Source organism: Dendronephthya gigantea, unplaced genomic scaffold (genome assembly GCF_004324835.1).
Source record: "Dendronephthya gigantea isolate DGI-Jeju-01 unplaced genomic scaffold, DenGig_1.0 000383F, whole genome shotgun sequence".
Lineage (NCBI taxonomy): Eukaryota > Metazoa > Cnidaria > Anthozoa > Malacalcyonacea > Nephtheidae > Dendronephthya > Dendronephthya gigantea.
Window position 1 is genome coordinate 37,297 of NW_021163393.1, and position 15,434 is coordinate 52,730.

Below are 15,434 nucleotides of genomic sequence, written 5' to 3' on the forward strand. Positions count from 1 at the left end.
TTCGGGCTCCTTTAGGAAATTACATTCCGGATATTAAATTGCAATTATGCATGGTCATTGCACCTTGAAGCCTGCCAGCTAGAGCGGCAAAATGAACAAATTTGAAATGGCGCCTATCAACTGTTTATGCGTATATGAGCGCGCGGGTAAAGATCTTTACCAGTAATTTCGCGAAGACTAAACCAAATATTTGCTGGATATTAACATCTATATGGAGAAGTCAAGGCGTTTTTCCCCTGCATATAAAGGTATGAGACTATACGAAACATTAGCTATTATATAAGGCAAGTCATGACTGGGCCATACTTTATTAGGCGCGCTTGCAATTATTTCCCTCCCAGCATTGAATCAGGCTTATCGATGAAATCAATCAACAGAATTCGTATTACGGTTGGCTCGATTTAAAGTTTTTTTTCCTTGAGTGTGTTTGCCTGGCTAAACTGTAGCTCTCTATTTATCCATGCATATATCGAAATATGACACGCATTCGAAGTAAGTTTCATATAGATGATCATGCATTGTATATACAAGACGTTCTCAATTGCATTTTATGTATATATGCTAACGCGAGTAAAATGGAGTCGGATATAAATGCGCACTGCATAATCCTTTAGATTACTTGCCATGGCCGGTGGAATCGAGTTGGGCCACGATCATCCATCATTCCGAATAAACATGACATGAAAGGTTGCCAGACCTTTAAATGGCTTGGCTAGGTTAGAGTAGTTGTTAGCTTTGGTTTACAATTTAATAGGATGCATTTACTCACATTGAAACAACAATTGTTTGCAAACTTTTCTGACATTTGTCAAAAAATATGTGGGTAGATGCTACCTTGAAATATATACCTAATTTATGATATAAAAGTTTTCGCAAGACAAAATGGATTGATGCTTTGATGCATGCCTTAATCATCTGTCTGGGAAATCTTGATTAGTTAATTTTATTGTAAGCAGCGGCACAAATTGTGTCACAAGTAGATGTCTCGAAGATGTTAAGGATCGGGTGTTTCTTAAATGGTGAGTATTAAATCCCCTGTGCATGCATTTGGCATTGTCGTTTCTATATGGGCGCAGCATTGCTATAAGCTTTGCAGAAAAAATTATTTGCACTCTTTGTGATTTAAAACTCGGTTTCTATATGGCCGTGTGCTATTGCTATGCTTTAGTAAAAATAATGTGCACTTTTGTCTTGCTGCGGGGTTGAGTTTAAGTTGCTTTGCAGGGCGGATTTTCGGACCTTTAGGATTGCGGATTGCCGCGGTCGTTTGAAATGAAGATTTCGAAAATTATCCCACTAATTTATGCGTTCTATTTCTTTAGGTCACTATTGTTAGGCTCATGCAGTTAGCTTAGGCATTTTTACACAGTTAACTATGTAGATGGTCGAATATATGGGGGGAATGAATATAGTGACCACCAATAATTTAGTTAGATCACAAGTATTAATTAGCGACTTGTTATACTGGTTAAAAATCATAACACATGCATATGTGATCGTATGGTCACAAAATATGTAACTAATATGGCGGCAGAAATAGCGACGAAAGAAAATATAGCGATGGTGCATGCAATCGACAAAATAGATTATTGTCAAATTTTAAAATATTCTTAAGATAATGATGCCCTTAGTTGCTAGTGACTTGCTACTGACAGTACTGTGTATAGGCGACATTCCGCGACAAGCTTGACCGCGGCTAAAGCTAGGCTACTGGTGTTGCTGCACGGAACATATTGTGTGTACTAGGTAAATATCCAAGCCTATATTTTAAATATTTTATTACCGCAATGCATTGCTGAAATTGAAATGTGGATTTCATGTGTATAAATGGTGTGGATTTTTAATGTAGTATTTATACCAAATAAGTTTTGACAGCATGCAAGCACACGTTACTACGCTGGTTCGCATACAAACGAACTTTGCGTATGCGATATTCTGTATTAATGTTTGGTTATCATCGCACAGCAAAAATTGTCATTCTTGATTTAAGAAAAAAAATGCTTGCTTTGAGCAAAATTTTGCTCAAAGCAAGCGAATACATTCTTGTCCGTATAGTAAGAATATTATTCTTTCATAGAATATTATTCTTGTTTCAAGAATTATATTCTAGGCAAGAATATTTGTTCTTGATACAAGAATATATTCTTGACATAAGAACATTTTTTCTTGCGAGAATAATCCTAGAATGCAAGAACATTTTTACTTGTTACAAGAAATTTTTTTCCTAAATTAAGAACAATGAGAAAGCACGTATTCTCAAAATAAGAATGAAGGTTAAGAATATATTCTCAATTTAAGAAAGGGTTTTTTTGGGTGCAGGTGCGCGGTACATGCAGAAATGCTTAATATAAATATGAATACTGTTTTCATTCAAGAACATCGTAGTTCTCTTTAAAATTTATTAATATATTCTGCTAAAAGCACCAGACAAAACCAATTTCTACACTAATACAAAAGGCCAAAAAGTAAGTTACACAAAGTGCATGCAAGTGCAACCAATATGCGCAAAGCGCATTTTGTTTCAATTAAACCTGACATTCAGTTCTACACCGTACTGTTCAATTCATAGCTAGAAGAGCCAGAGGGCTTAAGCATTCCATAACAAACGGCAATGATGAGGCAATGATGGCAAACGTGATATGTTCGAATTAAATTGCATGATAATTTGTTTGAGGCCGCCGGAATGAAAATAAAAAGCGAAGAAATGATGCCCAAATTTTATGCAAAAAATCAACTCAGCCTGTCTTCAAATGCGAAGCTTAAGCCCTCTATTTCTTGACAATGTATATTAACCTATCACACATTGCATTAAAGTTTAAAAATCGTCAGATGAGTTCTGCTTGAACTTCAAGTAATCCTCTTTGGCAGACTCAAATGAGTTATACAGGTCTGCAGGGGTGTTCATATCGTGAAATAATAAGCTGTGGAGCATAGTTAGACCTAGCTCATGGGATTTTGGATAGTCCACATCAATAAGATAAAATAATCCGATTAATGCCAGGACTGCTTGCATTATATTCCTTAGTTCCACTGTGAAAATAAGGGTACCTTGGCAGACGAGGTAGGCTGATGTCTTATCCAGACATAACAAAGGAATACCTTTACCTTGTCGTCGGCTACAAACTGTCTCTGGATCCTCGTGATCCTAATAGAAAAACATTAAATGAAACATTTTCATCATAAGCAAAGGCCGTGTAGCATGCCAATAATGATTACTTCTCTTATTCCTCTATCAAAGTAACAATTACCTTAATCACATAAATAAGCTCAATGAGCTTCTTGGCAGACTTATTTAGCTTTCCATTGCCAAACAACAAGTGCAAATTCTTCATAAGCTGTACAACTTTGGAAACTGTAACAATAAACATTTTTATTCTTAGTCATTGTGCACAATAAGAAATGAACAATGCATACAGCACAGGCACAACACAACTGTTCATATATCTTACATACTGTATAAGCAATTGCAAAATGACAGATTTTGAAATATATACACTTACCCTTTCCAGGTTTTTTAGGGAGCTCCATCCTTTGCTTTGAGCAACCAAAATATAACATTACATCCAGCTCTTCTTCCAATCTCATGACACATTCATTCATAAATTTTTTGGGATCATTATTGGCAGCTTTTTCGTTAATCCGGCGCACCTCTTCAATAATCTAGCAAAGATATGTTTTAACATCATATGTTTTTCGTCTGATGTTACATCATATAGCAGTGTCTATGATCATTCTTATCACAGATCACAGACATTAGATATTGTGAATACAAAAATAGGATGCATTGCATGTACCATAATGTGCATAACAGCCAATAAGTTTTAAAATTCAGAGGGAATGGGTTTGTTTGAAATAGCATACTAATAGAGTAACCTAAATTAAATGTTCAAAGCCAGTGTATTCTGAAAAAATAAACAGCCTACCTCTACAGGGTTTTTAAAGCATGGATACAGCTCAAACAATCTTGAGCATCTTTCTGTTGCTGGCATTTTCTTGATACGGACTCGTCTCGATTTAAACTCTTGGTTTAAGTATGAATTAATTACATTGGGCGATGGCTTGCTTTTTTGCATCTCTTTTGACAAAGAATTGTATAATCTGCCCATAATCATATCATCCATGCCACTGACAAATGACTCTGAACCTGAAAATAAGAAACAATACATCAGCGAAGCCGATAAGGACATGCATTCATTACTGTAAGGACATGAATTCAAAGACAAATGGACAGACAGTACATACATACATAGATTGTTGTTCTACTTACTGTTGCTACTTCCAGCTTCAGCATTGCTCTGCTGTTCACCAGTGCTAATATCAGTCATGATTGGATCTACATCGTTGGATTGCTGGTCTTCTGGACATTCAGTGGTTTTAATATAACTGGTTATCTTGTTGCTGGCTTTTTTCTTATTGGGACCCCGCTTGTTCTCAACTGTCTTCTTGTTATACATTCTCTTCTTCAGGCGGTTAAATAAACGTTCCTGAAACAAGGAAAATCTGTTATAAATAAAAACTCAATATCTCCAGTCCACAAAGCCAATTCACGTTATTGAATAGACCTGTTGTGTCAAAGTTAACATACAACATATAGAATACTGGTAAATATGTAGTAGCTTATCACAATATTTATATATGACGCTTACATGGCCATTCACTGGATCAGATAGCAATGGATACGTCACAACAAGACTTTTTGCCATTTCCTTCAGCTCCATTGTAGTGGGCAATCGATTCCATGGGTCACACAAGGTCATGGATATCATGTTGCTGACTGTTCCCCGCACAATGTCATGGACCAAATGTTCTGGTATACTACCACTTTCCACAGCCAAGTCAACCCGTCTGTCACGGTATATAGTGAAGACTGGGGATTTCACTTGAAATGTTGCTGGTGGGGTTGCTGGAGTAGGCTTTGCTCTTTTTGTTGAAGGCCCGGCTTTTGTAAGGCCCTTATCATCTGTTGATGATGATGAGAAAGTATCATCTTCTGACAAGTCAATATGATTATCCACACAGACTGCCATATCAATTTTTCGCTTTTCGACCAAAGCCTTTGTTGTTGGATGAGATTTATCAGTTGGTGCTTTCTCAGTTTCCTATTACAAAGTATATTAAAATAATTATATAGTCTAGTCTAAAATAATATTCTCTGTTGACTCTCACTTGATACTGAATACATTAACATTTTAAAAGATTGTATTAACAATATTATTTTATACCTGAGATATTACTTTCCAGATGCGTGACCGCAGTAAAATCAATTTCATACCATCGCCAGGAATAATTTCCTTTAATGCATCATAACACAGTTCCTTGACATCTTCATTTGTGAGGCCACCCTCTGAAAATAATACACAGGTTAGAAAATATAATGTAAACTACACACGCATACAAATGTTCTTAAATTTAGCAACACATTTATAAATTTGCATGGGCAGCCAAATCTAATTTATACCATCCTGGGGCCGGTTGTTCGTAAGGCGTTTAACTTATGTCGAAATTTTAAAATACAGGGTGTCCCAAGACCATACAATAGCTGGAATTGAATGCCTAAGCACCACAAGTGGATAAATAAATGTTTGACATAAGCATTTTTATGTATGATACAAGGCAGTGAAATTTGTTTGTATACCCACAAATGACTTTTAATACCAATATGCTTTACAAATATGGATAACAATATTTCAATTTAGAACTTAAGCAACATGTTAATCTCCACAACCACTAACAATGGGTGATTTTAATAGTTTTGGGGGTTTTTTGAGTACATCTTGTGAATGACTGAACCTACATTTTATGCATATAAATGATATAATATGTATAACCATTGAAAGTTGAGCTATTTGTCCAATAAAGAGATAATTTTGCTTTCCATTTTCAGCTTATCATAAACGCCTTTCGAACAAGCGGCTTATTAAGTACAGGCCCCTGGGCTGAAATTATCCATTTGTCCTTAGTCTATTTTTAGATTCAAAATGTGACCCGTGCGAATATAACAGGGGACCCCCGAATATGACAAAATGAAGTGCTTTTAATTCTATAAAATATGACATAGCTTTGTCAAAGAATTGTTCCATTTCCATTTCTAATAGCTTAGTTTACACTCGATCGCAGAAAATATACTTTATCTGTCAATTCGTAATGATACGAAGCAAGTTAGGCGCACAAATCTGATTGCATTACGATGACGGAATCAGTATGAATATTCGTTTATATCGCGGCAAAATTTAAATTTGTATCGCGTTGCGAATTTAAACATATGTATGCGACGACAATTCTTAACTATTATAACATAAAATAAGAACATATATACTTACCCTTCAAATTATCTGCGACGTCTTTATCAATCTCGGCAATTTTCCCTAGTAAATCGTTCGACATTTCTGAATTTCTTGCGATAACAAACTTCGGAGCGCGTGGTAAGTTAAGTGAAGTGGGAGTAAGCCAGTAACATGAGAAATGCACCGCCGCACCGCCTGACCAGCGAACTCTAGACCCAACATGCTTTGCAGGGATGATTTTATAATTTGGAAAACTTCAATTTCAATTTTCAAAGTCTCTGTTATTTTACAACTTTGTTGCGAGGAATTTTCGGTTAAGAATATGCTTTTAAAATGAAAAGACACCGTCATACAAATGAAAGGCGTTGGGAGTGTAGATTGTGTAATTGTTTCCAAGCAATTTCACTACGAACGTTGCTTAATCACTATAATAAAGTTCATGGAAATGAGCCTAATTTTCAAGTAGTTTGTGGCATCGAGAATTGTCCAGCAACATTTACGAAATATAATTCGTTATACAAGCACATCACCAGATCTCATAAGGAAGTCTACGATGGAAATATTGAGGATAACGCTGACGCTGAATTTAACAATGAGGATAATATCGATGATATTGATCACCACTTCACAGTTGAATCAGATGAGAGCAGTAGTGCTGAAGAATTGGAATTGGAAATGAATATAGATGAGAACCAGGTACCTATATCGTTACTGTAGCAAAGAAGATTGTTGTCTTTACGAACAAACTTAATTACAATATTCTATCATAACAAAGTGCTTTGACTTTGCAAACCATATTGAAGTGCTCTAGTTTATGAAACTCTTGCCATCCCTGCATGAAATGTTAACAGTTCTCGTACAAGTTGTTGATGGCATGTTGAATATAGGCAGTGGTATAGATAGAATGATGGCAGTTTTTACTGTGCTGTCCAGTGAATTATCTAAATACATGGTATCTCTTCACAAAACATAACACATGTTCTAGCCAATTAAAGATGATGCAATGGTTTGAACTAGATATACTCTCTGTGAAGACTATTATAAGCTTTCAATATAGCACCTGGCAATTGTGCTAAAGAAATATCTTGCATCAGGCTTATTTTTGCATTTGGTTTCCACAAGTGTTCATTGTACAGTACTGTCTAGTAATATTATGTGCACAAACCAAGTAGTATGATTAATTAAGTGTAAAATATTTTATGTGATTTTAGAATGTTGACAATATTGACATTACAAAGAGTGCTGCCTCATTTCTCTTAAAGGTGAAAGAAAGGAATAAAATACCTCAGGTGTGTATAAATACTTATTGATGAAACTTTGGTGCAGTATAGTATACCCAACCTATGTCCCTGTTTGAATAAACTAATTGGTAAATTGCTTCTAATTGCTAAACATCTAGAGTCAGTTGAACAAAAAGTGGATAGTGCTATCCACCTGATAATGTTTTTCAATCTCTCTGAAATTGCCTGTTATTTGCTATAATTCAAATATGAAGTAAAATTCAAATTGAATCTTAACTCTGTATTCCTTATTTTGTAAAGTACATAGCATGATATATAATCTCTCCTTGAAGAGTCAAATTGTGTGGTTTTAGAAAAACTGTGTACGCCTCATATAATATGATACTACAATTAATATGTTTTAGGTTGCAATGGAATCTATAATGGACAGTACACGCACACTGGTAAAGCAAGTGGTAGATTCTGTGAAAGCGGAAGTTTTAAATGTGTTAGATTCCAGTAAAAAAGCCAGGTGAGAAATGTGTTTGAGTCAGCTACAGATCCTTTTTCTGGATAGAAACCGAAGCACTACAGTCAAAGTACATCAAGCAAAACTTCAGTTATGTGGAACCAAAGGAGGTAACTTTAGGGAAGAAATTTGTTTGGAAAATAAACAGTGGTAAGAGACTTATTTCTGAGAAAAGTGAGAAATTTGTGTACATTCCAATACTTGAAAGCATAAAACAGATCCTCTCAAATAAGCGCATCTCTACTATTCTTCTGAAGAAACCTAAGTGCTGTCAAGATGGAGTATTATATGATGTACATGATGGCCTTTTGTATCAAAGTGATCACTATTTTGATGAACACGAGAACACATTGTGCATTGTATTGTATCATGATGAGCTAGAGGTGTGTAATCCATTAGGCAGTAATGCTGGGGTACACAAGCTAGACATGTACTATTTTACAATTGCCAATTTATGCCCAAAGTTCAGATCCAAGTGCTGTGCTGTCCACTTATTTGCAATTGCCAATGCTGATTTGGTAAAGAAATATGGTATTAACACAGTAATGCAGCCAGTTATTGATGATTTGAACATTCTGTATCAAGGATGCAAAATGGAGATCAATGGTGTGGAAAAAGTTATCCATGGGAAGGTATTATTGTGTGCGGGTGACACACTTGGTCAGCATTATTTGGGCGGATTCAAAGAAGGTGTTGGTGTAGCTTTCCAAAAATGTCGGCATTGTCAGTGCTCATTTGAACAGATGCAGACTGACTTCTTGGAAGAAGAGTTCAATCTAAGAACAAAGGAAAACTACAGTGAACAGTTTGATGCCATTGAACAGGCACCAACTCCAATAGTCCAAAAAGATCTAAGAACGACTTATGGACTAACACAGAGAAGTTCCCTTTGCCAGCTACCCACATTTGATGTCACACAGCAGCTCCCCCAGGATATCATGCACACTCTGCTTGAAGGAGTTGTGCAGTATGAGGTTCGACTAGTTCTTCTTCATTACCTACAATCGGGTCAAACCAGTCTATCTGAAATCAATGGAGCAATATTATCCCATGAATATGGATACTCAGAGATCAGCGACAAACCAACTCCCCTGAAGGATACTGTGTTTCATGGTGAAGAAAGATACAAGCTTAAGTACAATGCTGCAAAAGCTGGCCTATTTTTACGACTCTTGCCATTTTTCATTGGTCCTTTTGTTGACAGCAATGGTCCGCATTACCAGTTCCTCATACAATTGATTCAGATTGTTCAATTGATTTTCTCACCAGTAATTAAATTGGAGAACATTGACTACTTGGCAGAACTTATCCAACAACATCTGACCACATTTAAAGATTTGTTTCCAAACTGTAACATAATCCCGAAACAACACTATTTGCTCCATATCCCGTCTACAATTAGAATGCTTGGACCAATGGTTAGATCTTCCTGTTTCAGTTTTGAATCTGCTCATAATTATTTTAAAGAGTTGGCAAGAAAGCAGAATTTCAAGAATTTGCCATTGTCACTAGCTAAGCGCCATCAGTTCAATTTGTGCAGCAACTATGGTGATTCAAACGAGAACCCAAGCTCACATCCACTGTTTTCAACAGAAAGGGAATATGGTGTGCTAAAGAAAGCAGGTGCAGAAGTATGTTTGTCCTTGCGAGAAAGATTTGATGAACATGGCCTTCTACCCTCCATTGAAATTGTGAATGTTTACAAAGTAAGTTGGATAAAGCTTTTTGGAACAAAGTTTGCCAAGTCTGGTATTATTGCTATTGATGTTGCTGGAGACCCTGCATTGCCAGTTTTTGGAGTCATTGTGTGCATATGGTCAATTCTAGACTTTACATACTTTGATGTACAATTACTTGAGACATTATCTTTCGATGAAAAACATCAAGCTTATCGTGTTTCTGAGAGTACAGAAGATGTTACTGGAATTTATCCTTATGACAGTCTAGTGGACTTTAATGTCTTTCATTGCAAGAAAGATAAAGAGAATAATAAGTATGTTGCAGTGAAATATGACCTTCGTGACATCATTGAGGAGCATATTGAAGGACGAAATCCTCTTCACTAGTGACTGGTAAGAGTTTTTAGAAAAATTTTGATTGTACATAGTATCTTGCATGAAAGAGGCAGTCAAGACTATGTTGCTCATACAGTAATTACAATTTATGTTGCCAAATGTCACATTGTTTCAAGATTGTATATTCTATTTTGTACATATATGTTGCCATAGCTATGTTTGATCACTAACAAAACATAGTGTGCTTTTGAAGATGGAACATGAATAAACTAAAAATCCCATTATCAGTAAAATAAGTCTTCAAAATGCCTGAACGCTATACTAATAAAATTTGAGCATTTTTAAATGCTAAGTGTCTGACTTTTAAAAAACTGTATGGAGCCACCTTAAATGAAAACTAAATAGCAGGTAGAACTAATTTACTAGATTTAAGAATGAGAATAAATTTGTTAGAACATTATTCTTGTTTCAAAAAAGTTATATTCAATACGCTCTTATTTTAAGAATTTTATATACTCCCCAAATTTACTTGATTCTTGTTTCAAGAATGTTACATTTCTTGTGAGAATATTATTCTTGTCGTATTCTTATTTCAAGAATTTTGTGTTCTCCACAAATTTACTTGATTCTTGTTTCAAGAATGTTACATTTCTAGCAAGAATATTATTCTTGTCTCAAATCTACTTGTCTTGTTTTAAGAGAAATAATTCTTAGCAGAAATATTTTTACTTATTTCAAGAATTTCAAATTGATACTAAGAATAGCATTTCTCAAAATAAGTAATATTTTACTTAAAACAAGAATTTTGCAAGAATATTTTTCTTGCAAGAATATCCAATTTTGCTGTGCGGTAAACAACTTGATCCTTGCGCTAATTAATTTAATCGTTTGCGCGTCAAAGAGTATAAACAAAAGTGTACAATGGAATCTCTTGTGTTTAGTTTAACATAAAGTATGTATCCAGTAGCTGAAACTCAACCAAACTGAGACGGCAATTTTTATTTACTGTCGGTTTACAGCCGTGTTAATAAAACGGATGCATGCTGTATCGCCTGTATGTCTTTGTTTATATGTCTTTAACCACTCATACATAGAGTTTGTTCGTGGAAAAATTTACAAAACCTGTAACGATGTTGCAAATGAACACGCGCTGAATATTTTGATGGGTATAGTTGCAGATGATGCATTAATTTGACATAACGATGATAATATATACTAATAACTGAAGGCTTTCTAACGATTAACCCGAATTTTGATGCAAAACGCCAATGTATATATGTATATAAAGTATAAAATAATGGGATTTAGGTAGTATAGCTAATAATTTTAGTTAAACATTCAAATGAAGGTATAGCTATTTATGTACACACATACTTGGAACAACACATGTTACTTGTTTGAAAATATTTCCTATTCTTTTAATTAGATAAATTAGTCAATAATATCTTGCGTCAATTATACGCGCAACAGGCGTTCAGACAAATTCGTTAAAACCGTTCATAAACATAAATCGTTCAAACGGCTTCAGATTGAACGTTTATTTATCCGTTCGTATTCTCGACTTTAAACGTTCACATTTTTAGCTGAATTCGTCAAAACGTTTTCTGGGTTCGTTGAAACGTTATTACAGATCGTTCACTACCCGTTCGTTATCCGTTCGTTTTGCCGTTTCAACGAAATATCGTTAACGTACGTTTTCCCGTGGAAGGTCACATATCGTATGGGCGTTATATTCGTATACATATAATAAAAAGATGTGTACGTATACGACGTATAGATTTGCAGTGTTGCAGAGGAATGTTCTAAGGGAACATTTATTCCCCAATGTTTAATCGAATATTTGTCCATATTCGGGTGTTAAGATGCCCATGCAGTCAGCAATCGGGCCATCGTGCCTAATAGGGTCATATAAGGCCATATAAGTCCCAAACGGGCCTATGAGCACATGCTCATAAATGCTCATGAGCAGATGCTCATCCGCTCAATGAGATATTTCAGGCCCAAACTCCTCAAAGGGAGGAAAAAGGGGGGTATTGCGAATGCGAAAATGTGTGCATTTTTAGAGCGAATCGAAATATATATTGGTGTTATGGACAACGCGATGCTTGAAGCATAAATTAAGACACGTATTAACGCTTGTAACAATGTAATTAAGTAGAACAATTTTACAAATATTTTAAACATATTGTCCGGGCACTACACTGTTTTCTTGTTTAGATCGTTTGACTTTTTCTTCCGTAAGCAAGAGTTTGCATTGAAAAGCCCGGACTTGTCCGGGTTAGGACGCCTAGTCATGCAGCAATCGGGCCATCGGGCCTAATAGTGCCATATAAGGCCATATAGGGCCCAAACGGGCCTAATAAAATACCTGACTTACGAAAAAAATGAGCCAATTATTATTAGGAATTTGTTGAGCAATCATCTAAATATGCGTCGCACTCGTAGGAGCTGTCCTGTGTTTAGCTGTGGTAGTACAAATTTAGCAAGGTTAGCAAATCATCTCGACCAAGTACACGATATGGGCACAGAGGAACGCAAGAGATGGTTAAAGTGGAGTAAGAAAGGAATATGTGTACCTCGACAGAGTAAAGAACCAAAGGAATTCGATATGGAGGAGTGTCTGGAAAATTTATTAGAGCGCGATGGAGAGAAATTTATTATCAAGAAGAGATGGAGAGAAACTTTAATGTTTACCTAAGCACTGCAAACGAACAACCTCTATCTAGGGGGAAACGAAGAAAGTACATAAGGGATTGCTAACATTTTAGTTTGTGTGAATGTACTGGACTAGGAAAAAGTACCGTTGAGCAGATTAGCACATCCTCATAACTACACATGAGCAGACATCTGCTCAAAACTGCGTTGCTGCTCGATAACAAGGCATTTACACACTTCTAGTGCTAAGGGGATGAGCTGCCAATTTTGCAGAAGATATTTCAGCCGCAGTTACAATCAGCGCAGACCCGAACGGGAGTATTGCCTACTACGAGAACAAGAAAGAAACATGTCTCAAACAGACTCGGACAGTCAAGAAAGTGATTTCCAAGATGATGTCTCGACCACTTCCACTCAGCAATCTGGAAGTTCGACGACAACGGACTCAGAATGTGAAGAAGAATTGGATCCCTGGATGCCGTTAATAGAAGAAGCATAACATAGAAGTAACACAGTATTCGAGGAAATGAAAGAAAGCCTTATAAACAGTGGTTTTGATGAGCACTATGCTAAAAAGAAAGCTTACTTCAATGCCATGCTAGACTCCAGGAAGAATTAGAAAATATCTATTTAAAGCGCCATTTGTGGATGAGACAACTGAAGAAAGATCCGGTACATAAGAAAATATGTTTATTACAAATGATGATTTTGACCAAGAAGAAGCAATAGAAGGTGCCGTTGATAAGCGAAAGTTTCTTATTAAGAAGTTTTTAAACGATGTGAACATGTGAAGGAAAACAAAGGCAGAGATGATGATGACGACGACGATGATATGTTCTAAGTATCCTGAACCAGCTTTGGTCATACCAAAATGACCCACTCGTGTCAGGTTTTATTGTCTCCTTTACCAAGCCGTCTACCCTTAAGTACACGGTTAAAACGGAGCTGTTGGAAGAACGCGATTGTATTATCAAGAATCAAATAGGTTAAAAGGTCTTAATTTCGAGTGGTATTATACACACTTCAAATTCAAGCCAGGAACAGTGGATGGAAAAATGAGTCAAATATACGTTCTCAATGGCAAGGGCATTTCACCGGCATCGCAAAAGCGTAGGTTCGATTCTTGCCATGATCTGTTCAAAAACAACACACGAGTCAGAACGCGAGTGAACACGAATGAACACCAGTGGACACGAGTCAGAATACGACTCAAGAAATATGAACGCTTGTGAACACCAGTTAAAAAATCATCAACACGAATGAACACGAGTGAACACGGGTCAAAAAATCATGAACACGAACCAAAGATCACGAACACGAGTGAACACGAATAAAAAAATTATGAACACGAATGAACACGAGTCAAAAAATCATGAACACGAACCAAAGATCACGAACACGAGTGAACAGGAATCAAAAAATTATGAACACGAACGAAAGCTCACGAACAGAAGTGGAAATCGCATGAAAACGTGGAAATCGCAAGAAACATGCCAGCCCCATCAACTCTAGGCTGGTTTCCACGAGGGGCGTGTTTAATTATTAAGACAGTAATAAGAATACAGTATAGGTTTCACACACAGGTAACTAGGACGCATTTCAGTGTGCAACAACAATTGATTTAAACTAACGAGCGACTCAGCTGATTTTGCTTCGTTTGTGAGCCGATTCCAAAGCATAGCGCGGCTATATTTGAAACTTTTTTAAGGTATTCTCGATTCGGCCTTGGATCCTATTTCTCTTCTCACGAAAGACTCCCGAAGAGCGGGCGCAGTATGGTTATTAAGTATCTTGTACATTAATACTGACTTAGCACCAGACCGTCTAGTTTCAAGAGGTTCATAATTTGCACTGTTAAAACCCTCGCTGCACGAAACTGAACTCTTTGCAACTAAATTGAAATCTCTGAGCAGATTGCCACAAGTATCCCACAGGGGCGAGCAGTAATCGAAGTAGGGCTGCACAAGACTTTTTCCGGGGAACAGGGAACAGTGGAATGGGAGAACCGGGAGACAGGGGAATTCCCCTCAGGATCTCACCAAATCCTTTTTTAGCAAATGTTTTATTTTAAATTGAGTGAAATATTCGCGAAACATTACCTTAATATATGACACGTTGTTTATGTAAATTGTAATGGAGAATTCTAGATTCACATGCACACGCCTTTAATTTTGGACAGTTTATTCCAATAGGTTATTTCAAGGTTTAATTTTTCCTATAATACTTTATACAATTACTCGATGAGGCTAGCATAATACGTAACAATTATTGAATGGAGTTGAACACAATATGAAAATATTATCAGCCGGTGAGCTAGTGTACTTCAAGTGACAAGGTATTATTATCTACTAACTAATTTGGTCATGGTAAGGGTCATGCAAGAATGTCAATCATCAGTAATCAAGATGACAATCCAAAACTAATATTTAACTGCATGCGTAACTGTTTTAAGGCATCTGACTAGAAAAAAGCAGAAACAGGAGCACTTACATAACAAAAATGACCCGCTTTTCTAGATGTCCAAAAGAAAAACTAATTTATCGGGAAACGACGAAAAGAAGAAAAAAGCGCGAGAGAACTAAACTGTGGATCTCACGGAGGACGATGAAATCTTTTTTCCAACAATAAAAAGAGGAAACAGCGAAGAAAATTATCACATTTTCCAGTGATCCCGAATCAGTCAACTCATGAGAACAGTGAAAATGATAATACGTCTTACTCATTTGACATT

At 36.2% G+C, this 15,434-nt stretch overlaps 3 protein-coding genes across 3 annotated transcripts; 1 reads left to right on the plus strand and 2 right to left on the minus strand.

Moving 5' to 3' along the window:
- Window positions 1-2,661: 2,661 nt before the first annotated feature.
- LOC114542722 lies at window positions 2,662-3,586 on the minus strand. The gene is made up of 3 exons (XM_028562197.1): window positions 3,501-3,586; window positions 3,249-3,352; window positions 2,662-3,145 (listed from the first exon to the last, which is right to left on the minus strand). The coding sequence occupies exons 1-3, from the start codon at window positions 3,583-3,585 to the stop codon at window positions 2,816-2,818; spliced, it is 519 nt and encodes a 172-aa protein (XP_028417998.1). The 5' UTR covers window position 3,586; the 3' UTR covers window positions 2,662-2,815.
- Window positions 3,587-4,259: 673 nt separating this feature from the next.
- On the minus strand, window positions 4,260-6,425 carry LOC114542723. Its single transcript, XM_028562198.1, has 4 exons — window positions 6,321-6,425; window positions 5,223-5,344; window positions 4,647-5,099; window positions 4,260-4,484 (listed from the first exon to the last, which is right to left on the minus strand). Exons 1-4 carry the CDS (start codon window positions 6,382-6,384, stop codon window positions 4,260-4,262), a joined length of 864 nt encoding a protein of 287 aa, XP_028417999.1. The 5' UTR covers window positions 6,385-6,425.
- A 108-nt stretch (window positions 6,426-6,533) lies between these two features.
- LOC114542721 lies at window positions 6,534-10,099 on the plus strand. The gene is made up of 4 exons (XM_028562196.1): window positions 6,534-6,980; window positions 7,496-7,573; window positions 7,930-8,023; window positions 8,082-10,099. Exons 1-4 carry the CDS (start codon window positions 6,618-6,620, stop codon window positions 10,097-10,099), a joined length of 2,553 nt encoding a protein of 850 aa, XP_028417997.1. The 5' UTR covers window positions 6,534-6,617.
- Window positions 10,100-15,434: the final 5,335 nt, after the last annotated feature.